This window comes from Lynx rufus, unplaced genomic scaffold, assembly GCF_022079265.1.
Source record: "Lynx rufus isolate CCGP_SWC_20201006 ecotype Redwood Valley unplaced genomic scaffold, mLynRuf1.p SCAF_17, whole genome shotgun sequence".
Classification (NCBI taxonomy): Eukaryota; Metazoa; Chordata; class Mammalia; order Carnivora; family Felidae; genus Lynx; species Lynx rufus.
Window position 1 is genome coordinate 46,293,659 of NW_025814831.1, and position 25,273 is coordinate 46,318,931.

The window sequence follows — 25,273 nt, forward strand, 5'->3', positions numbered from 1 at the left end:
TGTGTGCATGTTCAAGGTTAAGAGACACTGCCTTATACCCAGCTCTGACTTGCTGGCTGGGCACTAGCTCTCTTGATGTTGAGGTAGGCACCAGCCATACAAAGAGCAGTCTCCTAGAGTGACAAGAATTTGGGATTTGGGTAGCAAGTCATATCATCTTTCTGTGCCTTGGTTTCTCCCAATAGTAGATTTCAAAGGCTACATCTTGGAATTGTTCAAAAACGTCAAATCATCTCATGCACATAAAAGGGTTTTGCAAAGTGTGAAGTGCTACAAAAATATTAGCTATTAGTTGTCAGAGTAAGAATACTTCAATGTAAACCAACACTGCCAGTGGAAAAATCAACTCAAAGTACTAGCCAATCTAATGACATTCATGGGTCATTTTAGCATATTATGTGTGGTATGAAAAATATCTCTGATTACTTGATAGTGTTTCACAGATTTACAAGAGATAAATTTCCCCCATAGCCTGTTGTACCAAAAAGAGTATCTTCCTTGCTCTTTCAGAATCCTTACTTATACGGACAAGCTTCTCTCGGCCCTAATCAGTATCTTCTTCCTTTGATTGAGACTCAACTTGGACTTTCCTGTCCTTTCATGCATTTCATTTTTATCTTCTGGAGGGTCAGGGCATATGAATCACTTTCTTTATCATTAGATTTCAGTGTCCAGAACTCCTCATGAGACCCCTTTTTCTGTCCTGACATTGGTTAAGCAACACTGATTGCTTGAAGTCCTTACCGAAGATTCTAAGTACCTCCATTATATTTAGAAATTCAAGCTGAGAACGTATTATGTGGCTGGATAACACTGGGTTCTGCATGTACAAAACAAGGGGAATGGACTAGATGAATGAATGAATTCATCAGGTATGTGTCGAGTGCCCACCACGTTCCACGCTCTAAAAGCTGAGGGTACAACATTGAAAAAGCCGTTATAGCTCAGTGGATGATCTTTCAGCCCCTCCCTGAGCCAACCTTCCACAATGTTATTAGCATATTTATGGAGTACCATTCTCATTTGGACAAGGTATTTTCCCCCACATTATTTATTTCTGCATATTTTTTAAAAGTCTGCCTTGTAATACCAATAGAAGAGCCAGCCAAGGGTGTCAGGGCAAAGGATCTGCCAGCTGCTCACCACAGTCAAGGTTCTGGAGAAGGGAAGGCACTGAATCATATCATCCTCCTCCCCCTTCCTGGCTCATCCCAACGCTCTCCTTTCTCCCACACATTTCAGGCTCTCCTGAAAGGGTGACTGGATAAATGAATGCCTTGTCTCCTCACTCTGCATCTTTCTTACCTGCCCCAGCCTGGGGATACTGTACTGTCATTTCCCCAAATGCAACCCAAAAGACCTATCCTTAAAAACTACCTTTCCTGGTCCTTCATTCTCTGAAAAAGAAGTCACATGGCAGTGAGCACAGCGGCAGCACCAGCTACCATTTGCCAATTCCAGCTAAGTGTCATGTAAGGATACACACTGTTCCATTTAATCCTCATTTAATGCCTTCGGAGGTAGGTTATATCAATTACTCCTCCCACCATACCTCCCCAACACAAATTTCACAGATAGGAAGCTGAGGTGCAGAGGGTAAGGGACTTGTCAAAGATAGACAGCTAGGAAGGGCCAAGAGACAGGGTTCAAAACAAGGTTCTCTGACGTGCAAACCTGCCTTCTTAAGACCACCACTACACTGCTTCTTGTGGCAGAAAGAACCCCCCGGGCTTAGACTCTTAGCCCTGGAGCTGAACACTCAATATCTAAAACCCTGAGCAAATCCATTGGCTCCTCAGTGTCTTAGGATCTCATCTGGAAAATAGTTATAACAATAGTAATACCTCTTCTACCTACTTCCCAGGGTTGAATCAAATGGAATCATTTGCTGCCTGCCTCATCCTTATCCATCCACATGTCCATCTACCCATCCATCCATCCATCCATCCAATTTGCTGAGCCTCTACCCTGTGCTCAGTATATACTGGGCACTAGGATGGATGATCGAGACTCACGAAGATGATGTGTGGAAAACTGCTTTTGAAGTGACGAAATGTGGGGCGCCTGGGTGGCGCAGTCGGTTAAGCGTCCGACTTCAGCCAGGTCACGATCTCGCGGTCCGTGAGTTCGAGCCCCGCGTCGGGCTCTGGGCTGATGGCTCAGAGCCTGGAGCCTGTTTCCGATTCTGTGTCTCCCTCTCTCTCTGCCCCTCCCCCGTTCATGCTCTGCCTCTCTCTGTCTCAAAAATAAATAAAAAAAAAAAAAAAAAAAAGAAAAAAAAATGAAGTGACGAAATGTGAGTTGTTACCTTCCTGGGAAAAGAGTTTAAGTTAACCTCCTCATTCAACAGACTCTTAGTATCTCTATGCATCGGGCACTGGACTAGCCACTGGGGCTACAGATGCCAAGGAAAGTATACTAGGAGACAGGGCTGCACAGATCAGTCTCTTCTGTGTATTAAGCCACCACCTGCTATGGTTAGAAGCACACAGCAGCCAGGAGCTGTAAGGCAGTGCTGATATTCTAAGTAACACATTGCATTAAGGTGAAGAAATGCTGAAAGAAGTAAACATTTTAGGTGATTTCAATTTCAATTAATTCATCACTGTATCTCAAGGACTAAAGAGAGTTTTTGAGGAGGTGGCAGCACACCAGGACCAAGCTGCCTCTCTGAACCCTGGCCCTTCATTTTAGACTGACAGTAGCAGGAAATATATGAAAGTCAAAAAAGCTCTTCTCTTGCTTCCACGGTAAATGTGCATGTTGTTTCCTTGGCTGTAAGTTGGCTATTCCACACAATCATTTAAAATCCATGGCTCTGAGATGCATGAAGATTCCCTATAACTGAATTAGAAATCACCTGCTCAACCACATGGAAAGCATCTCTTTTCCATTTGGGCTTTCCCCAAATGACTCACAAAGCTTATGGTTTTGGTCCTGTGTGGGTGGTCTGAGGGCAGAGTCAGGCAATCATCTGCATAAAAGAGCCAAACCAGGATCTTTTCATTTTAAATTAAATGCTGTAGGAGCAGCAGACTTAAGGGAAACAACCTAGCTTTTTTTTTTCCCCCTTCAAAGATGTAAGATAACCACAATGTTTCCCTAAATGAAAAGCTCTGCTTCAAAAATGATTCCCCCTGAAATGAACATTGACTCACCAGGTGCTTGAAGGGATGGATATGGAGCTTTTCATTCCTGAGGCAAGACCTCAGGAGAACTGGTCGAGAGCAATGCCAATGTTTTATTGAAAAGTAGATGTTGCTGTTGTTTAGGTGCCCAGTGGAGTTGGTCCTGATGGAATTTTAATGATGGTCCTACATTTCTTGGGCCCTTCCTCCAAAAATATTATTTTCAGAAGACTGGAAGGTATAATACTGAAATTTATTTCCCTCATTTATTTACTCCCTAATTATCTCAGAATTCCAGAACTTTAGAGCAGGAAGGGAATTTAAAGACATGATTTAGGAATCATCTAACCCACACTCTCCTCCCCTCGCCATTTTATAAGTTAAAGAATCAGAGGCTTGGAGAGATATAGCAATTGACCAAGGCCACTCAACTAAGTTGATGTTGAAGCTAAGACTAGAGCCTTGATGTTTTTGGTCTCCGTCATTCATATTACATCAATGGTTATTAGTCTTCATGTCACTGTCATTGATAAAGAAGAATAGAATAATAAATCTGTGATCTAAAACAGATGATCCTCCATTTAACACCAGAGTAATACACTGCAGAACCCAACTGTTAAGAACTGTAGATCTGTACAACTGCATAAATAGTGTAACCCAAACACAGCAGGAACTAGAACATCCCAAAAATGATCATTCACTATCAGGGTTTTTCCAGAACCAAAGCTGTTGCATCTTTGCACTGGGTTGGGATTTTCCAGGTCTGGGCGCTCTGTGCACCTGTCCTTCTCATATTAGCTGTCCACACTGTTTAGCCATCCACCACTCTAGACCTGCCACAGGACCCTCTCTTTTTTGCCTAACTGGTCAGCAAGATTGCCACCACTGATGTGAAATCAAGTGTTGTTTGTGGATTGGAAAAAGCAACACCTTCTTTAGTCAACGTCTTCACCTGTGGACTTCTACCCCTATTACAATTAATCCTGCTCATCAGTTTGGATTGTGCTTATTTAATTCTGTGGTTTTAATTATGACAATACATTGTGGAGAGGTTTGCATCTGGGATGTCTATATGTAGACCTAGAAGCCATCATTTATATACCTAATTATCTAATGAATCAACCAATTTGTCATTTGAAAAGACTGGGCATTTTCACTGGGATGTCACTGTTGTCTGACCTGGGCCTTGGAGATGGTTATTTATTATTTACTGATGCTTCATAATTAGAACTGAAGAATCCGTCATTTTAAAGCCTGAAAAATACCTTCAGGGATCATTCAATCAATACTTCTGTTCTCTGCAGCCTTGTTCCCAGGTAAGACAATGGAAATTGAAGGAAGGTGATTGACAGGCTGAAGGTCACCTCATGAATTAGAAGCACTGAGCTCAACTTCCAGGAATCCTTCTACCTGGCCATGAGATCTTCTGACAGTCTCTTAGTATCCAAATACAGCCCTTGCTTTAACAGAAACAGGCAACATCCTATTGGTTATCCAGAGTTCTGGTGGGAAGATCACTATTAGGAAAAGTTCAAGCTTGAAGAGGGAGTTCCCCATTAAAGATTTTAATTTAAAAGGAGCATATTTATCCCCATTTAAAATCAATGGGTATGAGTAGCATAAAGTTTTACTTCACTGCCTAATCCTCAGAGATAGAAATAGTTATGGGTAAGATAATTATTTTTTATTGGGATGTAGGCACTATACAAAGATATCTACATTACATGTCATTCATTCATTCATACAATAAGTATGTATTAGTATAAGTAAGTATAAGTAAGTATTATTCATTCAATAAGTATTTATTCAACATCTATGCTGTGTCAGGCGGTGTTTTGGACAACAGGAATACTGCAACGAACAAGACCAGGCCCCTGACTTCTTGGGTTTTACATTCAAGTGGAGGAGATAGATCTTAAACAAGTAAGAAAATTAAAATAGACTTCTAATTTATGCAGATGTTCCTCTGTTCCTTCTGGAAACTCACTAAAATGACAGCAAATGCATAAACCCATAAGGAAAAGAATTCGGGAGAGAGGACAGCAGAAGACAGGGGGTATCACCAGTCCACGGAAGTCATTTTGGAAGCTGGAAACAGAAGGACATGGGATAACTGACTCAGCAGACCAAAGAAAGAGGACATGTATGTCCACAGGAGGGGGGAGTATGACCACTCATGCCGCAGAAGTCCCAAGAAGTTGGGGATTCAGAGACCAGGTACTTCTGAAGGCAGGGAGGGGGCCAAAATAGGAGGTTTGGTAGAAAGTATGTCTAAGGCACAAGGAGACCCTTAGATTCTCTCCCCAATCCCATAAAACTAAGCATCTTAGCACCATTCTCCTAACAGCCCCCAGAACTCTGGCAGCCAGGCCTGAATCTTCCAGGAGGAGACAAGGATTCTAGGGGAAATGGACTGATCCATGATAAGGAAGTACAGCTGGTATACTGCGTGAGCCCTCAACAAAAGCAGCCAGGCCACATCCCTACCCGATCTCTCTGTGGTAAAATTTACACATACAAGGTTCTGGTGCCTTCCCATTAGGTGAAAGGACTCTTGCTTGAGAGACAGGGTTCAAAACAAACAGAAAAAGAAACTCTAAGGAAGCACAATGTTGGGAGCAAAGAAAGACTCCAAAACTCAACTGTAATGTCTTCAGAGCTATTAGCAAAGATTTTGCATCCATGAAATAAGAACAGAATGCAACAGAAAAAGGAACATTCAAAGAACAAGAAAGAACTCTTGCAATTTGCAAATATGATAGAGATTAAAAATTGTATAATAGGTTTGGAAGATAAAGTTGTAGAAATCACCTAGAAAGTAGGACAAAAAATTGGAAATAGGAATGGAAAAGTTAAGGAAATTACAAGATCATTAGAGAAGAGCTAGTATGTGATTAAAAGGAGTTCCTAAAAAAGAAAAGACAGAAAATGAATGAGAGGAAAATATTTTTAAAATCTGAGAAAATTTCCTAGAACTGAAGGAGAACAAGTTTGTGGAGTAGGACTGAAATAGGAGGGTAGAAGCCTCCAGTAAGGGTATCTTCAAGAAAACACACCAAGAGGACTTTCACAATCACTCATGGGGTGGCGATTATTCCCCTCTTTAAAAAAAATTTTTTTTTAATGTTTCTATTTATTTTTGAGACATAGAGAGACAGAGCATGAGCAGGGGAGGGGCAGAGAGTGAGGGAGACACAGAATCTGAAGCAGGCTCCAGGCTCTGAGCTGTCGGCACAGAGCCCGACGCAGGGCTTGAACTCGCAGACTGCGAGATCATGACCTGAGCTGAGGTCAGACGCTTAACCAACTGAGCCACCCAGGCACCTCTATTCCCCTCTTTTTAATATAAGGAAATCAAGGCCAAGAGAGGCTAAGGCATTTCTCCAAGGTCACACAGCTAGTAATCAGTGGAAATGGGATTGAAACCCAGGTTGGTCTGACTTCAAAACATGTGCTCTGAACCACAACTTGATATTATCTGAGATCTTTCTGGACTCTGATTCTGCCACCTAGTATATTAGTGACCCTGCTAGATCTGTGCCCCCAGCACATGTTCTTGAGTTAACGAGAGTATAAGCAAGGAGGGAATGTTGAGGAGTGTGGGGTCATCTGCCCCAACTCTCCCTTCAATCCTAGAATCAAACTTCTCCAGCACTGAAGGAAGACCCCCAATGCCACTCTATGATGGGCCCAGAGATAGGATTCCCAGTGGGATTCCTCACGATCATCATAAATTGGTCTGAGGTAGAAATTCCACTAAAGTTCCAATTGGGTAGTCCTGGCATCGGGATTCTACGGATTCGTTAGGTTGAAGAGAAATTTGGGTATCAAGCAGGTTTTTCCTAGAGTTCCAACAGCTCAGCCAAGGGTCCATTCAAATCTTTGCCAATCTGGATGATTCCAAGGGGCTGAGTCTAAGCTGGTCTAAAAAAGGGAGAGGCAGAGGGGAAAGCGTTCCTCTGTACCCTTCTTCTCCAAAGTCAGGATTCTTTTTCCCTCCACCAAGTCAGGATTCTTAACGAACTATCCTTGCAAGTGCTTTGTTTCTCTCAGGCCATACCAGCTAGGGTGGCAGAGTGTCTCACAGGGTTAGTGTCTCTGGAAGTAAACCATTTACTCATTGAGATGAAGTGGAGTTGAAAACAACAACTTGCAAGCAAAAGCAATCTCCTGGGCCAAGGAATCTTAGCAGCCTTTTTGCTTGGAGTCACAACAGTTTGAGGATTCGACCACTGAGTGTATAAAGCGTCTTGCTCCTAAGCCATTGCAGGAGGAGCCAAAAATCCCAAGCCTTGGTCAAGGAGAGGAGCATATCTTTTCTCTTGGCCACTTTGTGGCTATTTTTCCAGAGTGAAGACCCAAGAAGTAAACGTGAAATCCTCTACTTGCTCTGTCCTTATGGGAAAAGCACTTATTTCTTGTGTTGACCTTTCTAAAAAGTTTGTTCTTGCAACTGCACAAAGACGGAAGGCGGCTCCCACGCAGACGTGTGGACGTGAATGAGGAGAGGGTCACGAGCGTGACCTCGGCATCAAGCCGTCCTGGTCGAATGCTTAAAGAGCTTTTCTCTGAGCAACTGCTTCTCCAGTACCCCATAATTAGCCTGCTCTCAGAACTGCATACAGATTGAGTGGCTGGGGAAGAGGAGCAAGAGAATAACTCTAAAAGCAAATAAAAATTATGCAGCTGTCTCTAGCTAGAGAGAGAGAGATCACCAACAGAAAATTAGGGAGAGAACTGTGACCGTACAAAGCTTTCAATTCTTTTTCACAAATCTCACAGATTGAAAAGAAAGGCTTCAAGCCACACATCTACCCTCTCTGATTATTGACAATACTTATTCCTCAGCGACAGTGAGCTATGCACCTAAGACTTACCTTGAATTTAGGGTCTGCAGCTCAGATCCAGACTTAGGGACTGGCTGGCCTCAATCACGTTGTCAGCCTCATACCCAAAGTAGAGGCGCTTTGGGGAATCAAAAACCCCGACTCTGGGGCTGAGCACACAGTTTTTTGAGATTCCAGGTGAATTTGGAGCTAGTTGCCAAAAGTAAAGAAATGTACACATGTGGTCATAGTCACCCAAAGACGCCATTATTGTACTTGCGGGGAGCTCTGGCTTTTCGAATGATACTTAGGTAGAACATTCAGTTGGGATATTTAAATTATCCTGCTAAACTAGCAGAGTTAATAACAATATCACAGGCACAGAATGATTTCTTGGATAATGATGAACATGTGTGAGTAATTCCCTTTCTCACAACATAGCTCCCTGAGGCCTGATGACTACCCCCAAACTCTTCCAACTTCCCAAGCATGCTGCAGTCTTGAACATTCTCCCTTTGCACCCAGTGGATACAGACTCAGGCATTACTCTAGCCAAGCCTTCTCATCAACATCTCTCCTCAGCAAGCTATCTCTCCCATTCCTGAAAGTAGTCGGGAAGACTGCAATCTCCACATTCAGAAATGCAGCCTGAGGTGGGATTTAGGGTACCACCTGCTCTGTCCATTCAATGCCACAGAGATGGGACTTGTTAAAGCCACCTAAGGAATTCCAATTTACTAATCAGAGGACTATTATACACGTTGCAAAAAAAAAAAATCACCCGATGAAATCCTTTCAATAATTTGTTATCTTACAATGCTTTATAGATTATTGACTTTGATAGAAACTCTCAGGAACTGAGGACCTTAGCCTAATTTTAAGAGCTCCTGCCAATGAAGATTAATTAGAAACCAAGATAATGCATGCCCCAAATCATAGTTCTAGTCAATGGAAAAATGGCTTGATTCAAATAAAGATCATTTCAAGCAACTTTTAAAAATATAGCCACCAAATGAAACTAGTCTATATTATATGCTCTCCCTTATGCTTCATCTTGATGCTAGCAAGATTAGCACAGTATGCTCAGTGTCTTTTTAAAAAATTATTTTAGACAGAGCGTGAGTGGGGGAAAGGGGCATAGGGAGAGAGAGAATCTCAAGCAGGTTCCATGCTCAGTGAGGAGTCCAATGCAGGGCTTGATCCCCCCACCTCTGGGATCATGACCTGAGCTGAAACCAAGAGTCGGATGCTCAACTGACTGAGCCACCCAGGCATCCCAAGTATGCTCAGTGTCTTAATCGTTGCCACTACCAACCCTCTTCTGCTGAGAAGCTGAACTTCTGGACTCTGAAAGATCATGTTGGGTGTTATCGCCATCCATGGACACCACTCAGAGGCTGCTCCTCAGGAAACTGGCACTGAGGGGTGCATGTCTATATATATATATATATTTTTTAATGTTTATTTATTTTTGAGAGAGAGAGCAAGCGAGCATGAGCAGGGGAGGGAGAAAGAGAGGGAGACAGAGAATCCAAAGCAGGCTCCAGGCTCTGAGCTGTCAGCACAGAGTCCAATGCGGGACTAGAACCCACGAACCATGAGATCATGATCTGAGCTGAAGTTGGACGCTTAATCGACGGAGCCACCCAGGCTCCCCATGCATGTCTATATTTTGACTTGGGTATAGCAAAAATTGTTGTTGTTGTTGTTGTGTGTGTGTGTGTGTGTGTGTGTGTGTGTGTGTATGTATGTTTTAATCCAAAATGAATAGTAGCTTTTGACACAGAGCCCCAAGCCTCATGTCCCTGCTCCCTCTGTTTGACTTAATAGCACAGAAATAAGACCAGTGACACATCGAATGTTTATCAGATCTTTGAAAACAAAAGAACCTTCACATAGTCCACTTTTCCTCCAGAAGAATCTCACCACGATGATGCCACAACCACAGAACAAGAGTGGCTCTCAGATGGCCTGTGATGCAGGCTCCAGGCAACTGAAACTGTTGATCCTCTGACGTATTTTCTTGAACTCAGAAAGGATAGTGAATCCACATTTGTAATTGTGACATGCTCTGGAGTGTTTTATCATCACCAACATCTTGACCTGTAACTGTTGCCAATTTTCTTTTCTTTCTATATGGCAGAGGTCAAGGAACTCAGGATAGTGCCCTTCCCATTAATATACTTTAATATCCTTCTAAATGATCAAATCACTCCTTATTTAGCATTATTACTACTCTAGGCTAAATCACCCTGTCTTTTCTTTTAGGAGATCTTTCTTCTCTCTCTTTCTTCACTAACATCTTCATATCTTTTTCATTTCTCTCTCTCTCTCTCTCTCTCTCTCTCTATATATATATATATATATATATATACAAATTTTTAATAGGTGACACATGGCACTAACATGGTACTCACTTTAAAAGATAGAGTGAGAAGTGGTTCCCTGCAAGTCTGGTCTGCCAGACTTTCCAGGTCCACACTCCAGTTAGCAGTAATTGTAGGTGTTCACATTCTTTCAACAGTCATGGGGACCAAAATCATATCCGATTCTCACGGAGCGTGTAACTAGTGCCGAGTATATCAGGAGACCCCTCCCCCACCGGGAGCTTCGGCAGGTGCCCCTTCTCCTACATCAGTCCAGTACATCTGCTGGCATTGTGCCCTCCTTCTCCTGCTCATTGCAAGGTAGCAGCACTGTATACTCATCAGCTTCCGCCTTAGAAGCAGAGGCTGAGAGCACTAAGAAGGCTCCTTAGGGGTCATCCAACCTCATGCCTCCATAGAGAAGTGGGAGTCCCCATGAGTGCAAGGTCACACACTGAGTTAGAAGTGGAGCGACTTTTCTAATCCACTGCTCTTTTCACCAAGGCACATTCTTTTTCTTCCAAACATTTTGAACTCTGGGGACTGGCCACACTTCCCTGGCCTGTGTCTATGTGCACAGCCTCATTATATCTCTGTTCAATCCAATTCTGTTAATTAAGGATCATTTTTATAAATTTCAATAATATCCTTACACTTATCACTAATTAAAAAAAATCATTCTTGTTAGCAATAAATCCCAAAGAGCAACGACAAATTGTTACCTCTGTACTCTTTTTTTTGTTTGTTTTGTTTGTTTTGTTTTTTCTGGTCCATTTTAAGTCATTTGATAAGATATATCATTTGGAACAACCCTTATGGGAATACTGATTTTGTGGAAGTCTGGCTCTTTATGGAGCTGAGTCAAAGTATCTTGATTTCAGGTTAGCATATAGGAGTAGCTTTGTCATAGGGCTGCCCCAGGGAGCCTATTTCACCCTCATTTACTGCAGAGCGTGGGCTGGTGAAAGAAGTCACTCTTACTATATCAGCATTAACAACCAGTGCAGAAATAATAAGAATGAGGGCTAGTGATGGTTGAGCATCTCCTATTGGCAACTGCTTGACACACATTTCTCATTAAATCCTCGTAACAACTCTAAGAAGCTCTCAACTCAGCTTCACTTTAACTAACTTGCTGGACCAACCAGTATTCTCTTTTCCCTTTAGACTACTTCCTTGATGCCCATGGTGCACTAGCTCTTCAAGGACTGAAATTCAATTGTGCACTTCTGCACCCACCAGTGGACTTGCAGGTGTACCATTGAACATTGTCCACTGAACTTGTTCCCAGACCCATTTATGCTGGTTGTACTTACTGTAAGTGTAACATTTGAAAAGGTATAACAAATGATGACAGGGGCTCCTGGGTGGCTCAGTTAAGTGTCTGGTCTCACTCAGGTCATGATCTCACAGTTTATGAGTTTGAGCCCCACACTGGGCTCTCTACTCTGAGCATGGAGCCTGCTTTGGATCCTCTGCCCCCTTCCCTCTCTGCCCCTCCTTGTTCTCTCTTTCTCTCAAAATAAATAAATAAATATACTTTAAAAAATCTTTAAAAAATTTAAAAAAAAACGAATGATGACACATGAATTATAAAAAAGTTAATCGCACAAAAACTTTGCTACATGCTTTAGAAATAAACAGTCATTATTTTGCTTAAAAACCTAGTGTTGAGGGACCGCTGGGTGACTCAGTCAATTAAGCGTCTGCCTCTTAATTTTGGCTCAGGTCATGATCTCACGGTTCATGAGTTCCAGCCCCGTGTTGGGCTCTGTGCTGCTAGCGCAGAGCCTGCTTGGGATTCTCTCTCTCCCACTCTTTCTGCCCCTCCCCTACTGTGTCTGTCTGTCTGTCTCTCTGTCAGAATCAATCAATAAATAAACATTAAAAAAGACCTAGTGTTGAATTCAGAAAAACTATAAGCTAAATGATAAAAAGAAAAAAAATCTAGAAAGATTCTGTGCTCTGATTTTTTTTGAAAATGGCTACAAACTCTTGCTCCATTTTGAAGAAATCACAGACAATAATGCATCAAGGGTGTGAATTATGCAGGGAAGACATACAGCAGCCAGAGTCAGGACCCATATCCTCAAAGAAAGGTCCACCATGCTATACAAAAACAGCACATGAATGTACATCTTCACACTTTAATATTTATGGTCTTATTCCTTTTTTATGATTTCTTGCTTTAAACAGTCATGACAATCAACATATCCTGATCAAGTCAGTTAAGAGGTCCCCCACTGAAACTTATTCCCATTTCATAGATGAAGAAAGGAGCTTTAGAGGTCAAGTAACTTGTCCATCACCATGCATTTAATCATGGGTGAGCTGCAATTGAAAACCAAAGCATCTGTTCTTGATCTTGATGGAAAACTGCCTCATCATTTATTCTCCCATACTGAATATCTAACATGCCCTTGGCCTTATCATTTCCTGTGTGAGGCAGAAGACTGAAGTATAAAATAATCTGCTATGCATCTTTTAGCTCCATATGGATTTGCTGGGCTTTCCTGAAAGGGTGCATCTCAGCAAGGTTGGCTGTGAAACAAATCTCTAAATCAAACCCTATGCTCCCATTGGTTTCTCTAATTCTAGCCATGGAATTCATCTATGGAAATGGCCCAGACTTTTGGCAAAGAATGATTACTCCAGGGTATGTTACGAGTTTCAGCCTTTCTCTAATCCACAAAAATCTTATACAGCATTTTCCAGATTTTGGAACTCCCTGTCTTCCTTGCTTCTCCATCTCCATATCCTTCTCTTAATTGACTTTCTGAGATTTCCTATACTCAGATACCATACTTTATCTAATAGAATGCTGAGAATGGGGGTGGCAGGAATGATACGTACAGTGTTTAAGAGAAAATATACCCCAAATTGACAGTAATCACTGCCACTAAGATTTACCCTCACTTGAAACCATGAAATTCAAGGGCTTAATTTGCTTGATATTAAAGGTGTCAAAGTATATACATACATATACACACACACAGATATATATAGGTATGGATATGTAGATATATATATGTAGATACAGATATGCTACATCATGATGTCTTTCTTTAAGGTAACCTGAGTTTGTCCCTGGAAATCTTAAAAGTGAGAAAAGAAAAAAAAAATAAGTAACTGCAAGATTAAAAGGTTTTTTTTGTCCAATTGTGCACACGTGTGTGTGTGTGTGTGTGTGTGTGTGGAGTAGCCGCTATTAGACTATGACTTTAAATCTTGTGAAATAATAGAAATCATAAGAGTACAGGGCTCAAAAAGTCCTAAAGAAGCCATGTTATTCATTTCTTCCTCCTTCTTTCCCTCTTCTGGGCTAGTCCAATCTAAGTCCTTTATTCCAGCCAGAATCCATCCTATTTTTCAATTACAATAGAGAATTAGAAGACAACCGCCTTCCTCTGGCACTCATCTAGTGTTTATTAACAACGCTCACTGTCATTAGGGTCTAAAAAATCCTCCTGGATAGGGGACGGATGGCACAGCCTCATGACCCAAGGCGCATGGCTCCTGAGGTCTTTGACTTTTCCCAAGCAGTCGGATCTCTGCTGACTCAAAATAAATGAGCAGACTTCCTGCTTACTATGGTGTTTTTTCGATTGTTCTTCCCCACGCCCCCAAAACCAAACACGAAGCGTGGTGAAGAAGAGCACAGTCCTGTAAAAACTCTGGACTCTTGGAAAGGGAGGATTAGGTAGTGGCCATATCAGGTCCTCTGAGATCTCGCTGAGCCACCTTCACACTGTAGTATCAGGAAGGCCAGGGCCACGCTTAAAAAAGTTTCCCCTGAAGGGGAAGGAAGCTGAAGCTAAAAATATCTCATGCCAGCTGTTACAAATGCGTCTCAAAGGAAGCAAAGCAACTAGAGTTACCTCTTTGAAGAGCAAATGAGGGGTTAAGGAAATAATGGAATTTTTCAGTTACATGCCAGGTTGGCTGGATTTGGGGGAGAAAGAAATTTTCCACCCAGAAAGTCTGCTGGTAAAAGACAAAATAATTCCATGAAGATCTAAAAGGAACTCCCAATGACACCAGAGGCTTAGGATGGGGGAGACCTGCCGCCTGCAAAAAAGAATCAGGGTCTGCAGGCCTTGCCCTTCCGTTTCAGTTTCCAAGAGGCCACTCACAAGACCTCTCTTCTTGTCAGGGCTACCTGAAGCTGAATGGTGTCTCTCTTTCCCTTGAATATCTGGGTTCTCTTAGTTTTTTGCAGACTGACTGGAATGAATTTGAAGTGGCTGTTGGTCTTGTAAGAAAATGTGAAGGGTTGGGGCGCCTGGGTGGCTTAGTCTCTCTCTCAGTCTCTCTCTCTCTCTCTCTCTCTCTCTCTCTCTCTCTCTCTCTCTCTCTCTCTCGCCTCCGCAGGCTAAAACTCCTGAACTGTGAGATCATTCGCACCTGCCCGCCAATCAGTACTCCGAGAGTTTTAGCCTGCAGAGGCTCTCATGGGGGGGGGGGGGAGGGGGAGGAAGTTAAGCATCCGACTTCGGTTCCGGTCATGATCTCATGGTTTGTGAGTTCAAGCCCTGTGTCAGGCTCTGTGCTGATAGCTCGGAGCCTGGAGCCTGCTTCAGATTCTGTTTCTCTCTCTGCCCCTCCCCTGCTTGTGCTCTCTCTCTCTCTCTCTCTCTCAAAAATAAACATTAAAAAAAATAAAAAGGAGAAAAAAAGAAAAGTGAAGGGCAGTGGGCAAAGGACTTCTTGAACCAAACAGGTATCTCTGAAGGAGCTGGCCCTGGCTAAAGGGGTCAGTTGATGAACTTGGAGGGGTTTTTCCAACTGGCAGGTCAGGGCTCTCCAAAGGAGCCACTTGCCCTGAGATCCACGACCCTTGCTCCTCATCTTTCCTGCTGGAGTAGTTTTGTTTCAGGTATTGGTTCCATGGCACCTAGTAACCATCTTTCCCATAAATGGACGGACCATCCACATTCCCAGAAGGCCAAATAACAAGGACCAAAGAAAGCCCAAGAAATATCCAGGCACTGGATGCCTCACTGTTTTTTGTTTTCTAACTTTTAATGTTCAAGCAACTATAGATTTACAAGAAACAGCAAAAATACTAGAGAGGTCTCATGTACCCATCTCCCAGTTCCCCCGAAGGTGACATTTTATCTAACTATAGGGCAGTATCAAAATCAGAAACTCGACATTAACATGATACAATTAATGAGACTATGGTAGACCTTACTCAGATCTCAGCAGATCTGATCATACGCTGATGTTGGGGGGTAGGGGGTGGGGAGGGCATATGAATTTGTGCACAACCCTAGGGCATTGTTCACATGAATAAATTCATATAACTGCCGCCACAATCAAGATCACAGTATGTTATTAAGAGTCTGTTAGTATTGAGACCTAGTTGGTAAAATAAGTCACACACAAAGCAAGAGCAACAACAAATGTCACTATGAGGATTATGACAGAAGGCTAAATGACCAATATTATCACCAAATACTTAGTGAATTCCCAAAGACGTCTTCTCGTTTATTTTGGAAATTCATTAACTTCGTGAACATCTGCCTAGTGAGCCCAGGAATTTATTAAGTTCCTACTGTTCAGCAAACATTTATGGCAAGGCGGGCAGACAGGCTTCAGTTCACATGCCATCTCTTATTGAATTATAGTGGCTGCCTTGAGGGGCATATTGAGGAGGATTTGGAGGCCACATCTGGCCTTAGCAAGAGACAGCCATTATCTAACAGAGACACTCTGCCACGGGAGAATGGCAGCTGAACAGATGCCAGGAAATTGCCATCTCCCAAGTTTCGGTGACTTTTTGAGCCACACAGTGTTCTTTCCAGGTGCCAGGAAAGAGGGATAAAGAAGACAACCCTTGTCCCCAAGGAATTTGTGATTGGGAAGGGGAGGCAAACTTGTCAACCAAGAATAGTGACACAGAACACTATGGACTAATATTGAAATAGATGGGTCAGTGCAAAGCCAGTGCACTTGGGGTGCAATTTGGGCAGAGTCTCACATCTGTGTGCTGTGGAGAACCCTGATTCAAGGGAGGCTGGCCCACGTAGGGACAACTTCAGAGTCAAACAAGGGTCTACTAGCTAGTAACTGAGCCAATCTCCGAGGATAGGATTAAGAGGGACTGGCATGTGTCCTCAAGTCCAGAGCCAGACTGCATAGCCCGACTGCCTGGGTTCAAACCCCAATTCATCCACTTTGTTGGTCTGTGACACTGGGCAAGTTACTTAGCCTCTCTGTGCCTCAATTTTCCTCATCTGTCAAATGGCGATAACAATAATACCCACATCGGAGAGGTTATGAGGATTAAATGAGTTGATATTTATGTAAAAGGTGTTGAACAGTACCCAGCATGTAGTAAACAATATGCAGTTGTGTGCTATTACTGTTAATTTACTTTTTGATGACCTACAGTACCGAATTTTTTTTAATGTATGGTTTTCATTATCAGAAAAATCAATTGAGACTAATAAAAGAAATGCGAAGGTTCCAAGCTGTACCATGAGACTGTAGAAGCAGGCAGTTTAAGTGGAATATAATTTTTGTTACCCAAAGTTTCAGAGTTCTTGCCTCATACCAGGCTGGCTAGCAAATGTAAAGAATGTGAAGAAAAATCAAGTATCGCAATGATCTTCCTTTCGTTTGTAACTACAGCACATAGTTTCATTCCAGGTCAAACTCCACCAGTGAAGACTAGAAACTGGCTAGAAAGGCAGTCCGGGGTAATGGAGGTGGCACTGACCTCCACACAAGGGGATTCTGTGGGCTCTTAAGAAATCCAGGAGATACTTTTCCCGAATGGTCTTTTCCTAATGGTGTGCTTTTTCTATAGCAGACTTCAGACAGGAAGCAAACGTAGAGATGCTAAGCCAGGTTCTATGCACCGTACCCTTGGAATTGCTTATAATGGCCAAAAGAAAGTTGACTAAGATTTGTGCACAGTCTGTGACAGCCAATACCTTGGTCCTTTCTGGTCCCATGGGCTCATGATGAAGAATCTGTACATTCCTGCTTTCAGTAACCAGACCCTGAGTAGCCTTACGAGGAGAGTGAGGTACTGAAAATTACATTCTTCCCTCTCTTCCGAAACACCTTGATGCTACCCTAAGTGTTTAATCAACTTCTCTGCTGTCCCAAACCATTTGTCTCTTTATTATGGAAGAGAAGGTCCAAAAGTCCTGTGTGATCTCACTTAATTTAACATCTGCAACTAATAAAAAGGTACTCTTTAGTCTGCTTAAATCGATGAAAATTGGTTGATTGTTGTTATATTAGGGTGTAGTTTTTGCCTCCCACTCTTAGCCTCATCTTAATCCCTTCTAAAACTCTGCATGGCACCATCATCTGTTTTTAATGCCCTCTAAACATCATTTTTCTCCATCTCAATGTTCTAGCACCTTCTCAAAGTCAACACACATCCAAGATTGGAGCCTGTAGCTAGTTTCTTTCCCTACCCTGCCTTTTATCTCTTTGGAATCACTAACATAACTTTCTTCAGCCCCCAAATGCCTACCATCTGGAAAGTACCCCCCCCCCCCGGCAATTTACCTCTAATATACCTTCTTGATAAATCCAGGGGTTAATTCTTGGTCCTCACCTTAGTAGACACGTCAGTAGAATTTTACTCACTTGATCACTTTTTGCCCTTGAAACATGTTCTTCATTCGCCTTGGAAGACATACACACACCTGAGTTTTTCCTTACTTCAATGGTTTCTCCTGCATTTCATCTGCTTTGTCCTCGGCTTCCCCAGCCTTCATGTTGAAGTGCCCAGGCTCAGTCCTTGGTCCTCTTCTCTACTGACATCTCTGGTTTGGTAATCTTACTCAGTTTCATAGCTCTAAATGCTACTCATGTGCTGATAACTCCCAAATGTCTATCTTCGGATTGGTCCTCTCTCCCAAACTACATACTCATACATCCAAATGCCTACTAGACACCTCCGACTGTCGAATGGACACACAGATTCATCATAGATGACACAACTCCAAATCTTACCTTCAAACTTAATAAATAGAAATGTTCTCCATCCTTCCAGTTGCAGAAGCAAAAACTTTCGAGTCATTCTTGAATCCTCTCCCTTACACTCTTCATTTATTTTGTCAGGAAATGCCACTTACTGTACTTCCAAAATAGATCTAGATTCTGACCACTTTTCCCCCTTCTTCTTCAGCCACCCGAGGCAAAGTCAGCACCCTCCTGCCTGGATTACTGCAATAGCCTCTTAACTGGTCATTGTGTTTCTGTCCTTGCCCTTGTATAGTTTATTCTTAATACAGGAGCCAAAGGGATCCCTTTAAAATGTAAGGTCACGTCCCTCGTCTGCCAAAAACCCTCCAATGGCTTCCTGGTTTACTGAGAGCAAAAGTCAAAGTCCTTGCAATGCCCTGCAATGCCCCATAGGATCTGTCTTTCCCTGTTACCTCTGCAAGCTCCACCACTGTCTATGTCACTCTCTTTCAGCCACTGGTCTTCTTGCTTTTCCCCAGCAAGCTGGGAAAAGATCTTGGGATTTTTGCTCAAGCTTTTTCTCTGGCTGGACTGTTCTTCCCCCAGACTCTCACTTGGCTAACCCCCTTACCTCCTTCAAGTCTTTGTTCACACATCACCTTCTCGATGAGGTCTACCCTGACCACCCTATTTATTACTATAATCACCTCACCATCTAGGCTTGATCCTACTGACCCTACTCTGTTTCTTATTTCCATGCCACTTATCAATCTCTAACACATTATATAATTTCCTCATATACTATAATAGTGTAGACGCAACTCCACAAGGGAGAGCCTCTTTGGTCTGCTGACGCACCGAGTGCCTCGAGTAGATTAAGCATATAGTAGGTACTCAATAAACACTTCCTAAGTGAATGAATGAAAAAATAAATGAATCTGTAATGTATGTCCAAAGTCAATACTGAATCCTAATTCTAATAATTATACCTAGGAAAGTTTCTAGCATCCATTTCTTCTGCTCCATGCCTGTTCCTATCCCCATGATACCTTTGAAACTCACTGATGTTGTAGTCATCCCTTGTCATTCATCTGGCGTGCACATAGCAGACCAGGCCCCCTTACAGCATTGCTCATATCACTGTCATACAGATGGTGTTATGGCTGGCCTCTTTAGAGCTCTCAGATCCCCTCCCTGTCTACTTTTATTGCTTTCTTTCACGAGCTATTTTTCCTTCGTGAACCTTTCCTTCTTCTTCACTGTCTTCCAACCCTGCGTGCTCACTATAACTTCCACCCTTTTGCTCACAATGAATGTCCCTACCCTTGGTCGCCCCACTCCTGCCATCTCCATCATAGCTTACTTGCCCCATTTCTTGCAAAAGCTTTCTTGACCCTGCAGTTCACAAGAATCTTTCCATTTCAAACATTCACAGTGCTTACAGTACAGACCCCCCATTCAGTTGACACAATCCTGTATCGCCCTATGGCAGCTGTTATTTTTTTTAACTGCGTTTTTATGTAATACATGGGTTTTTATGCAAAATTTTTGCAGATTAGTCTGGCTAAAAGAAGATATTTCATTTTTAATTGTGAGACTGATTGATATACCTTCTCTCTCTTGTTATATTATAGGTTCCCTGAAAGTGAATCACTTTCCTTAAGCTTCTTTATATTTTCCACGGACTCAAACACAGTACTCGGTACCCAGAAAGTGGATAGTGTTTTCAGTGCAGTTGAACGATGCAGAATCCACACAGGGAGGAGGCCACAAACGCTAAGGCACTTTGCTGGAGCATAATGACCAAGGGAACCAAATGTTAGTGGAAAAAATCAAGATTAAAACCCAAAAACTGTGTAAGGAGGTTGTCTCCTAGTTAGTTTCTTTTTATTAGCTGTCCTTGATGTGGCTGATAATTTGAAAATGCGAAGCACTAAATGATTTCAGTTCTCTTACTATGATTTATAAATTATGTTGCTTTGTGTAGATATCTTTTTCCATTTTGAAAGAAAGAAGACATGTAGCTCTTTAGTGCAATAGAAGAGATCCTGGAGCCTTCAGTCCAATCCATTTTCTACTGCGGTGAAATGGTCAAAAGCCACAGCATACTCAAGGACGCCTAGTCTACTCTGCATGGCCCTGGGCTCTGGAAAGGTGCTTCATCAGATGACAACCAGAAGGTGCAAATGCAGGCACAGACTCTGGGGTCAGTGTTAGCACTTTGCTCCTCACTGTCTTTCCCATTCTCACTGATTCACTTAGCAGACCCTGTTGCCAGCTCTGACCAGCACTGGGCATCTACATGTGTAATCTAAAGTACCTTCACCACAGTCCTTCAAAGATGGGTATCATAAATGTTCATTGTACAAGTGAGGACCTTGCTCAGAGAGGTTAAGTAACTTGGCCAAGCTGTAGTTAGCAAACTGTAGATCTGAGATTTGGACTTAGCAGGGCGTTGACACCAAGGTTCCTGTCCTTTCCGTTTTGTCAAACTGCCTCCCAGGTGCTCAGGAGATATTTAATAGAGGCACGAGTGAATGCATGACCCAAAAGTTGGCAGTTTTGACAAACACAATTTAACCACCATTGACGATGCAGAAGACTGAAGCAATGACATTCATGTTTTGTTAAAGAGATATTGAAATACAAGTGTTGACATGGCCTAAGTGTTTGCATGAAACTTGCTGGAAGACAGATCTAAGATTTCTTTGCCAATGCTCTGAAACAGGGCTCCAACCCCTTTCTTCTTCCTGACATATGTAATCCAGTTATCTCGTTAAACCTTCAAGTCTTTCTCTGCTCAAGTACTACACAGGGACCCAGAGATCTGGGAGGCCATGACAGTCATTTCTGCATCACCACCGCTCTGTAGGCTGGAGAGCCACAGTAAAAAAGGAAAGTACCCATTGACTACAATCTGATAACCATCTTGAATGTACACATCTTGTCAAGACACAGCCCTGAATGTGCAAATCAGTAGAGACAGAAATATGATGACCCAAGAATAACTTGAAGACAAGTGACATAAAATTCAACCCCTTAAAATATAAAAGACCAAGTTCTGAGAGGGTAGGCAGCTTGGAGCTCACATCTCTCCCACCTATCAAAGAGTTTTGTAACAATTACTAGATTCTGTCCCTGACCCAGGAAACTTGGGCCAAAAAGCTCTGTCATCCAGCCTACATGTGTCTGCTTTAACAGTCCCAGCCATCACTCTTTGTCACACACAAGCTAGTGAAACTGTTCCCCGGATTACTAGTCTGTGAAACAGACTGTCCTCAGAACCTCTTACATAATAAATTAATGATGCAATAATCACTTAATTCCCCAAATGTACTAGTTATCAATATCTCAGTGTAAAAATAGAGAAAAAAGGAATTAAAAATCTCATTTTGTAGCATTATGAATGCAGTATCTTAAGTATTTCCTCGGTTATTCCACTAAGGTCCTGTTTCAATTAACGTAGTTATAATTCGACACTCTTATGTATTTGAGAAAGCCATTTAAAAGGGCCCATTAGCAAAAAGATCCAAGTGGAGGTAGAGGCCAAGAAGCTGTCACCGCTAATTCTTAATACTCTCAGATCTTTTAATTGGGGGTTCCTGCATGTTGACAGGCACGTAAGGTCTAACCACAAAAGCTTTCCACTGAGAAAGTTATCTCACTGCAGACACTGTATTCACGAACACACGCAAGTAGCATGGATGATTTCTGTTCAATGACAGGCCCCCCTCCCATACTGTCACTTTACAGAAGCACAAATGGCATGTCTGTCACTTTGCTCAGCCTAAGTGGGGAGCCATACAGAGGATTCCCAGCCCTAGTCCCAGCTGCGAGCAGGATACTTTGCCTTAGTGGTCAAAAGAGCAGAAAGCTGTCCTCTGCTCTCCCCTTCTGCAGAACGGTCCCTGACCCGCCTCTCCTAGGTGAGGCGGAGTGAGAAAAGGCCACAGCACAGAGCAGCATTCTCAAGTTAGCAAACCTACTTCCCTGGTCAGGAGGAAAAGTGCCCCCAACAACTGGGGCTAAAACCCAGAAAGTGCAAGGGAGGGAACATTCCAGGGTGAAATGAAAAAAAGGAAAAAAAAAAAAAGGAAGAAAGAAAGAAAACAGAAAAAAAAGAGAAAATGCACAAACCCCATGAGGGCATCTGGTTAACCATGGGTTAGAATCAGGTTTAGAGAATCACTCATAACTCAGTGTTTTGGCAAATCCAAAAACTCCAGGGCGAAAGGCATGCGGGTAAAAGGCATTTCTACTCGTGGAAACGGGAAGTTTCCTTCTTTCACCACTTACTCTTCTCTCAAACGTATTTATTTTTCAGTCTGTTTATAGCCCAAATTTGGACCATCACTCATTTCTACCTGCCCAGCATTTTTATCTTTCCAGAGTCAAAAGAGCAACAGGTATGGGATGCAAAGATCCCCTTCCCACAGCCGATTCCCATCGGCCCGTCTCTCCCAGGGTCATGGGGTGCTCAGAGCAGACATTCGCAGTGGGACATGCCACACACAGCAAGTCACCAAAGCACACTGCTTTACGGGCTTCCTGGGAACTTACTTGTACTTGTGCTGGTTCCAATCGTATTGATTGTGGTGGGGACAGATGAAGAGGAGTAGAGGGGCACATGGCCATTCTCACACCCCAGGCTTTTGTCCTGCCAGTTGGAGGCGTTGATGCAAATCCCCGAATCCCGAGAGTTCTGCCACCCATTGAGCTTGTCATCGGAGTTCTGTCTTTGGTGATAGTAGTGAGTCTGCCCATAATCCACAGAGTCTGAGCGGCTTCGGTTCTGGCCGCCGAAGCTGGTCGACGTGCGGTCCTCCAAGTGGTTCAGCCACATGGCTAAAGCACTGCGGTCTTCCAACGAAGTGGCCGGATGTATCAAAGCATAGGACAGCAGCTGCCTGCTCTCCTCGATGTGCTGGTTGTGTTCAATAGAGTGTGCCAGGATTTTGGGCAGCAGTTTCATATACTCAACTTTTGCATCGAGGTTTCCTGGCTTCAGCAAAGGCAGGTGAGTTAACAGGAGGGAAATCACTTTATCCTTGGATTCCTGTTGCCATTGGTTAATGATTCCTGAAAAGGAAAATATACGGGGCAAATAAGCAAATACACCCACAATGGCAAGAAACACCGCACTGTAGAGAGAATTCCTATGGGTTAGAGTCTCAATCTATGTACCCTGGCTGAATGTTTCTCAAAATGGCCCACTCATCAGATTGGATGACTGACTCCGGGATGTCGGGGGGCACTGACATCAATGAAACACAGAACAAATGTTCTTAGAGGTTCGGGTGCTCAATCTAATTCCCATTCAGGTCTCCAAAGAGGCTACAACTACTTTGGTACAACCAAATAGAACTTACAGCCCTGCACTCTTTCTTAGAAAAGTCTAGACACACCTTCAGATAGGGGGATAAGGAATAAGAAAATCTCCACAGAAAAGCAAGTGTTGTCAAACGTTCATTGGATCCCTTGGAGGTAAGGCTGCTTTTCCTACCCCAGACATCTGTGGAAAAGTAGTTTGCACCCTGGCAAAGGCATCTGTGTGAAGTAAAACTTCCTAGATGGAGAAATCTGTCAGAAAAAGAAAGAACTCCCCTCATCTCAGTGCAGGATGCACTTTCTCATGAGAAGCTACTTCAGAAAACAATTGTGATCTCAAACCCAGGATGGGACTTAGCTCCAGTACCACCTCCGATCACACGTGATAAGCAAGCTATTTTTCTTCATGTATAGAAAATCTGGTTAGTTGTCTTTATGGTAAAATATATATAACATAGTATCTACTATTTTCACCATTTTCAAGCATGCAGTGGTGTGGCTTTAAGGACATTCACAATGTTGTGCAGCCAACACCACCATCCATTTCCAGATCTTTTTCACCTTTTCAAATTGAAACTCTGTACTCACTGAATCATCCCTCCATATTTCTCCCCTCCCCCAGCTCCTGGCAACCACCGCTGTATTTTCTGTCTGTCTATTTGACTACTCTAGTTACCTCTTGTAAGTGAAATCATACAGTATTTGTCCTTTTGTGACTGGTTATTTCACTTGGTATCATGTCTTCAATGTTCATTCGTGAGAAGATCCATTTTTAACACACTCTCAAGGATCCCTTCTTGTTGCCTTCTACTCAAAACACACACTTGTTGCCTTTAGGTAAACATGGATAAACAATGTACTTTGCCTTGACTGGCCTTTGAGAAGTAGCTTGTTCTGGAAACTGATAGTTATCCTGAAGATCTCAGGCCACAAGAAAGAAAGCTCCCTTCCTGAAAAGACACTCCTGACAGCTGAAGACATTGCCTCTTGCCTACAAATTACCCTACAATAGGCCAGGGCAGGGCAGTCCTACTGGCTTTCAAGAGGAATCTGCAGAGTTGAAAGGGAGTATCTGGAATTTAGCAGAAGGACTTCACAATTCCAGTAAGACAGAAACATAGCAGAGCAAGCTCAAGAATCATTGTTGACCAGAAGCTACAAATGCATCAGTCAAGTACTATAAAGCCCCTCGAGATCAAAGGTGTATTCAAAGAAAAGTATCAGGCAAGGAAGACATGATATATAACGAATGAATATAAGCTCCAGAACCTGGCAAACCTGGGCATGAATCCCAGATCTTAATTTGCAGTGGGACCTTGTCACTTCACCTACCTGAGCCTCAACTTCCTCATCAGTTAAGACTGTTACCAACAGCATCTGTCCCTCCTTGTGTGGTAATGCATTAAAAGGACCATCAAGTACTTGATGGTGGACATAATTTCTTCTACTTGTCTCTGCAGTACTCAGGCCCACATTAGAGCCATGTTGGTTGGTTTTGGATACCGAGTTTTAAAAGTAATATATAGAGTCTAAGGATTACCCAGGGAAGATCATTAAAAAATATCAGAGTTGGAAGAGGTAGAAAGTCAAAAGTTGAAAGAAAATGGGGCTACTGGGCTTACAGGTGAACGATATGAAGAGACGCTCAACTCTTTTCAAGTGGGGATTTCATAAGAAGATGAAGAGCCAACTA

The 25,273-nt window shown here is 42.7% G+C and overlaps 1 protein-coding gene across 2 annotated transcripts in view; it reads right to left on the reverse strand.

The window, feature by feature from the left end:
* Positions 1-25,273, reverse strand: part of SAMD4A (sterile alpha motif domain containing 4A) — a 208,918-nt gene that overhangs the window by 61,275 nt on the left and 122,370 nt on the right. For both annotated transcript variants that reach the window (XM_047079630.1, XM_047079629.1), the window contains exon 2: positions 22,813-23,331. In XM_047079630.1, coding sequence (XP_046935586.1) covers positions 22,813-23,331 — 519 coding nt within the window. The remainder of the gene's footprint in view (positions 1-22,812; positions 23,332-25,273) is intronic.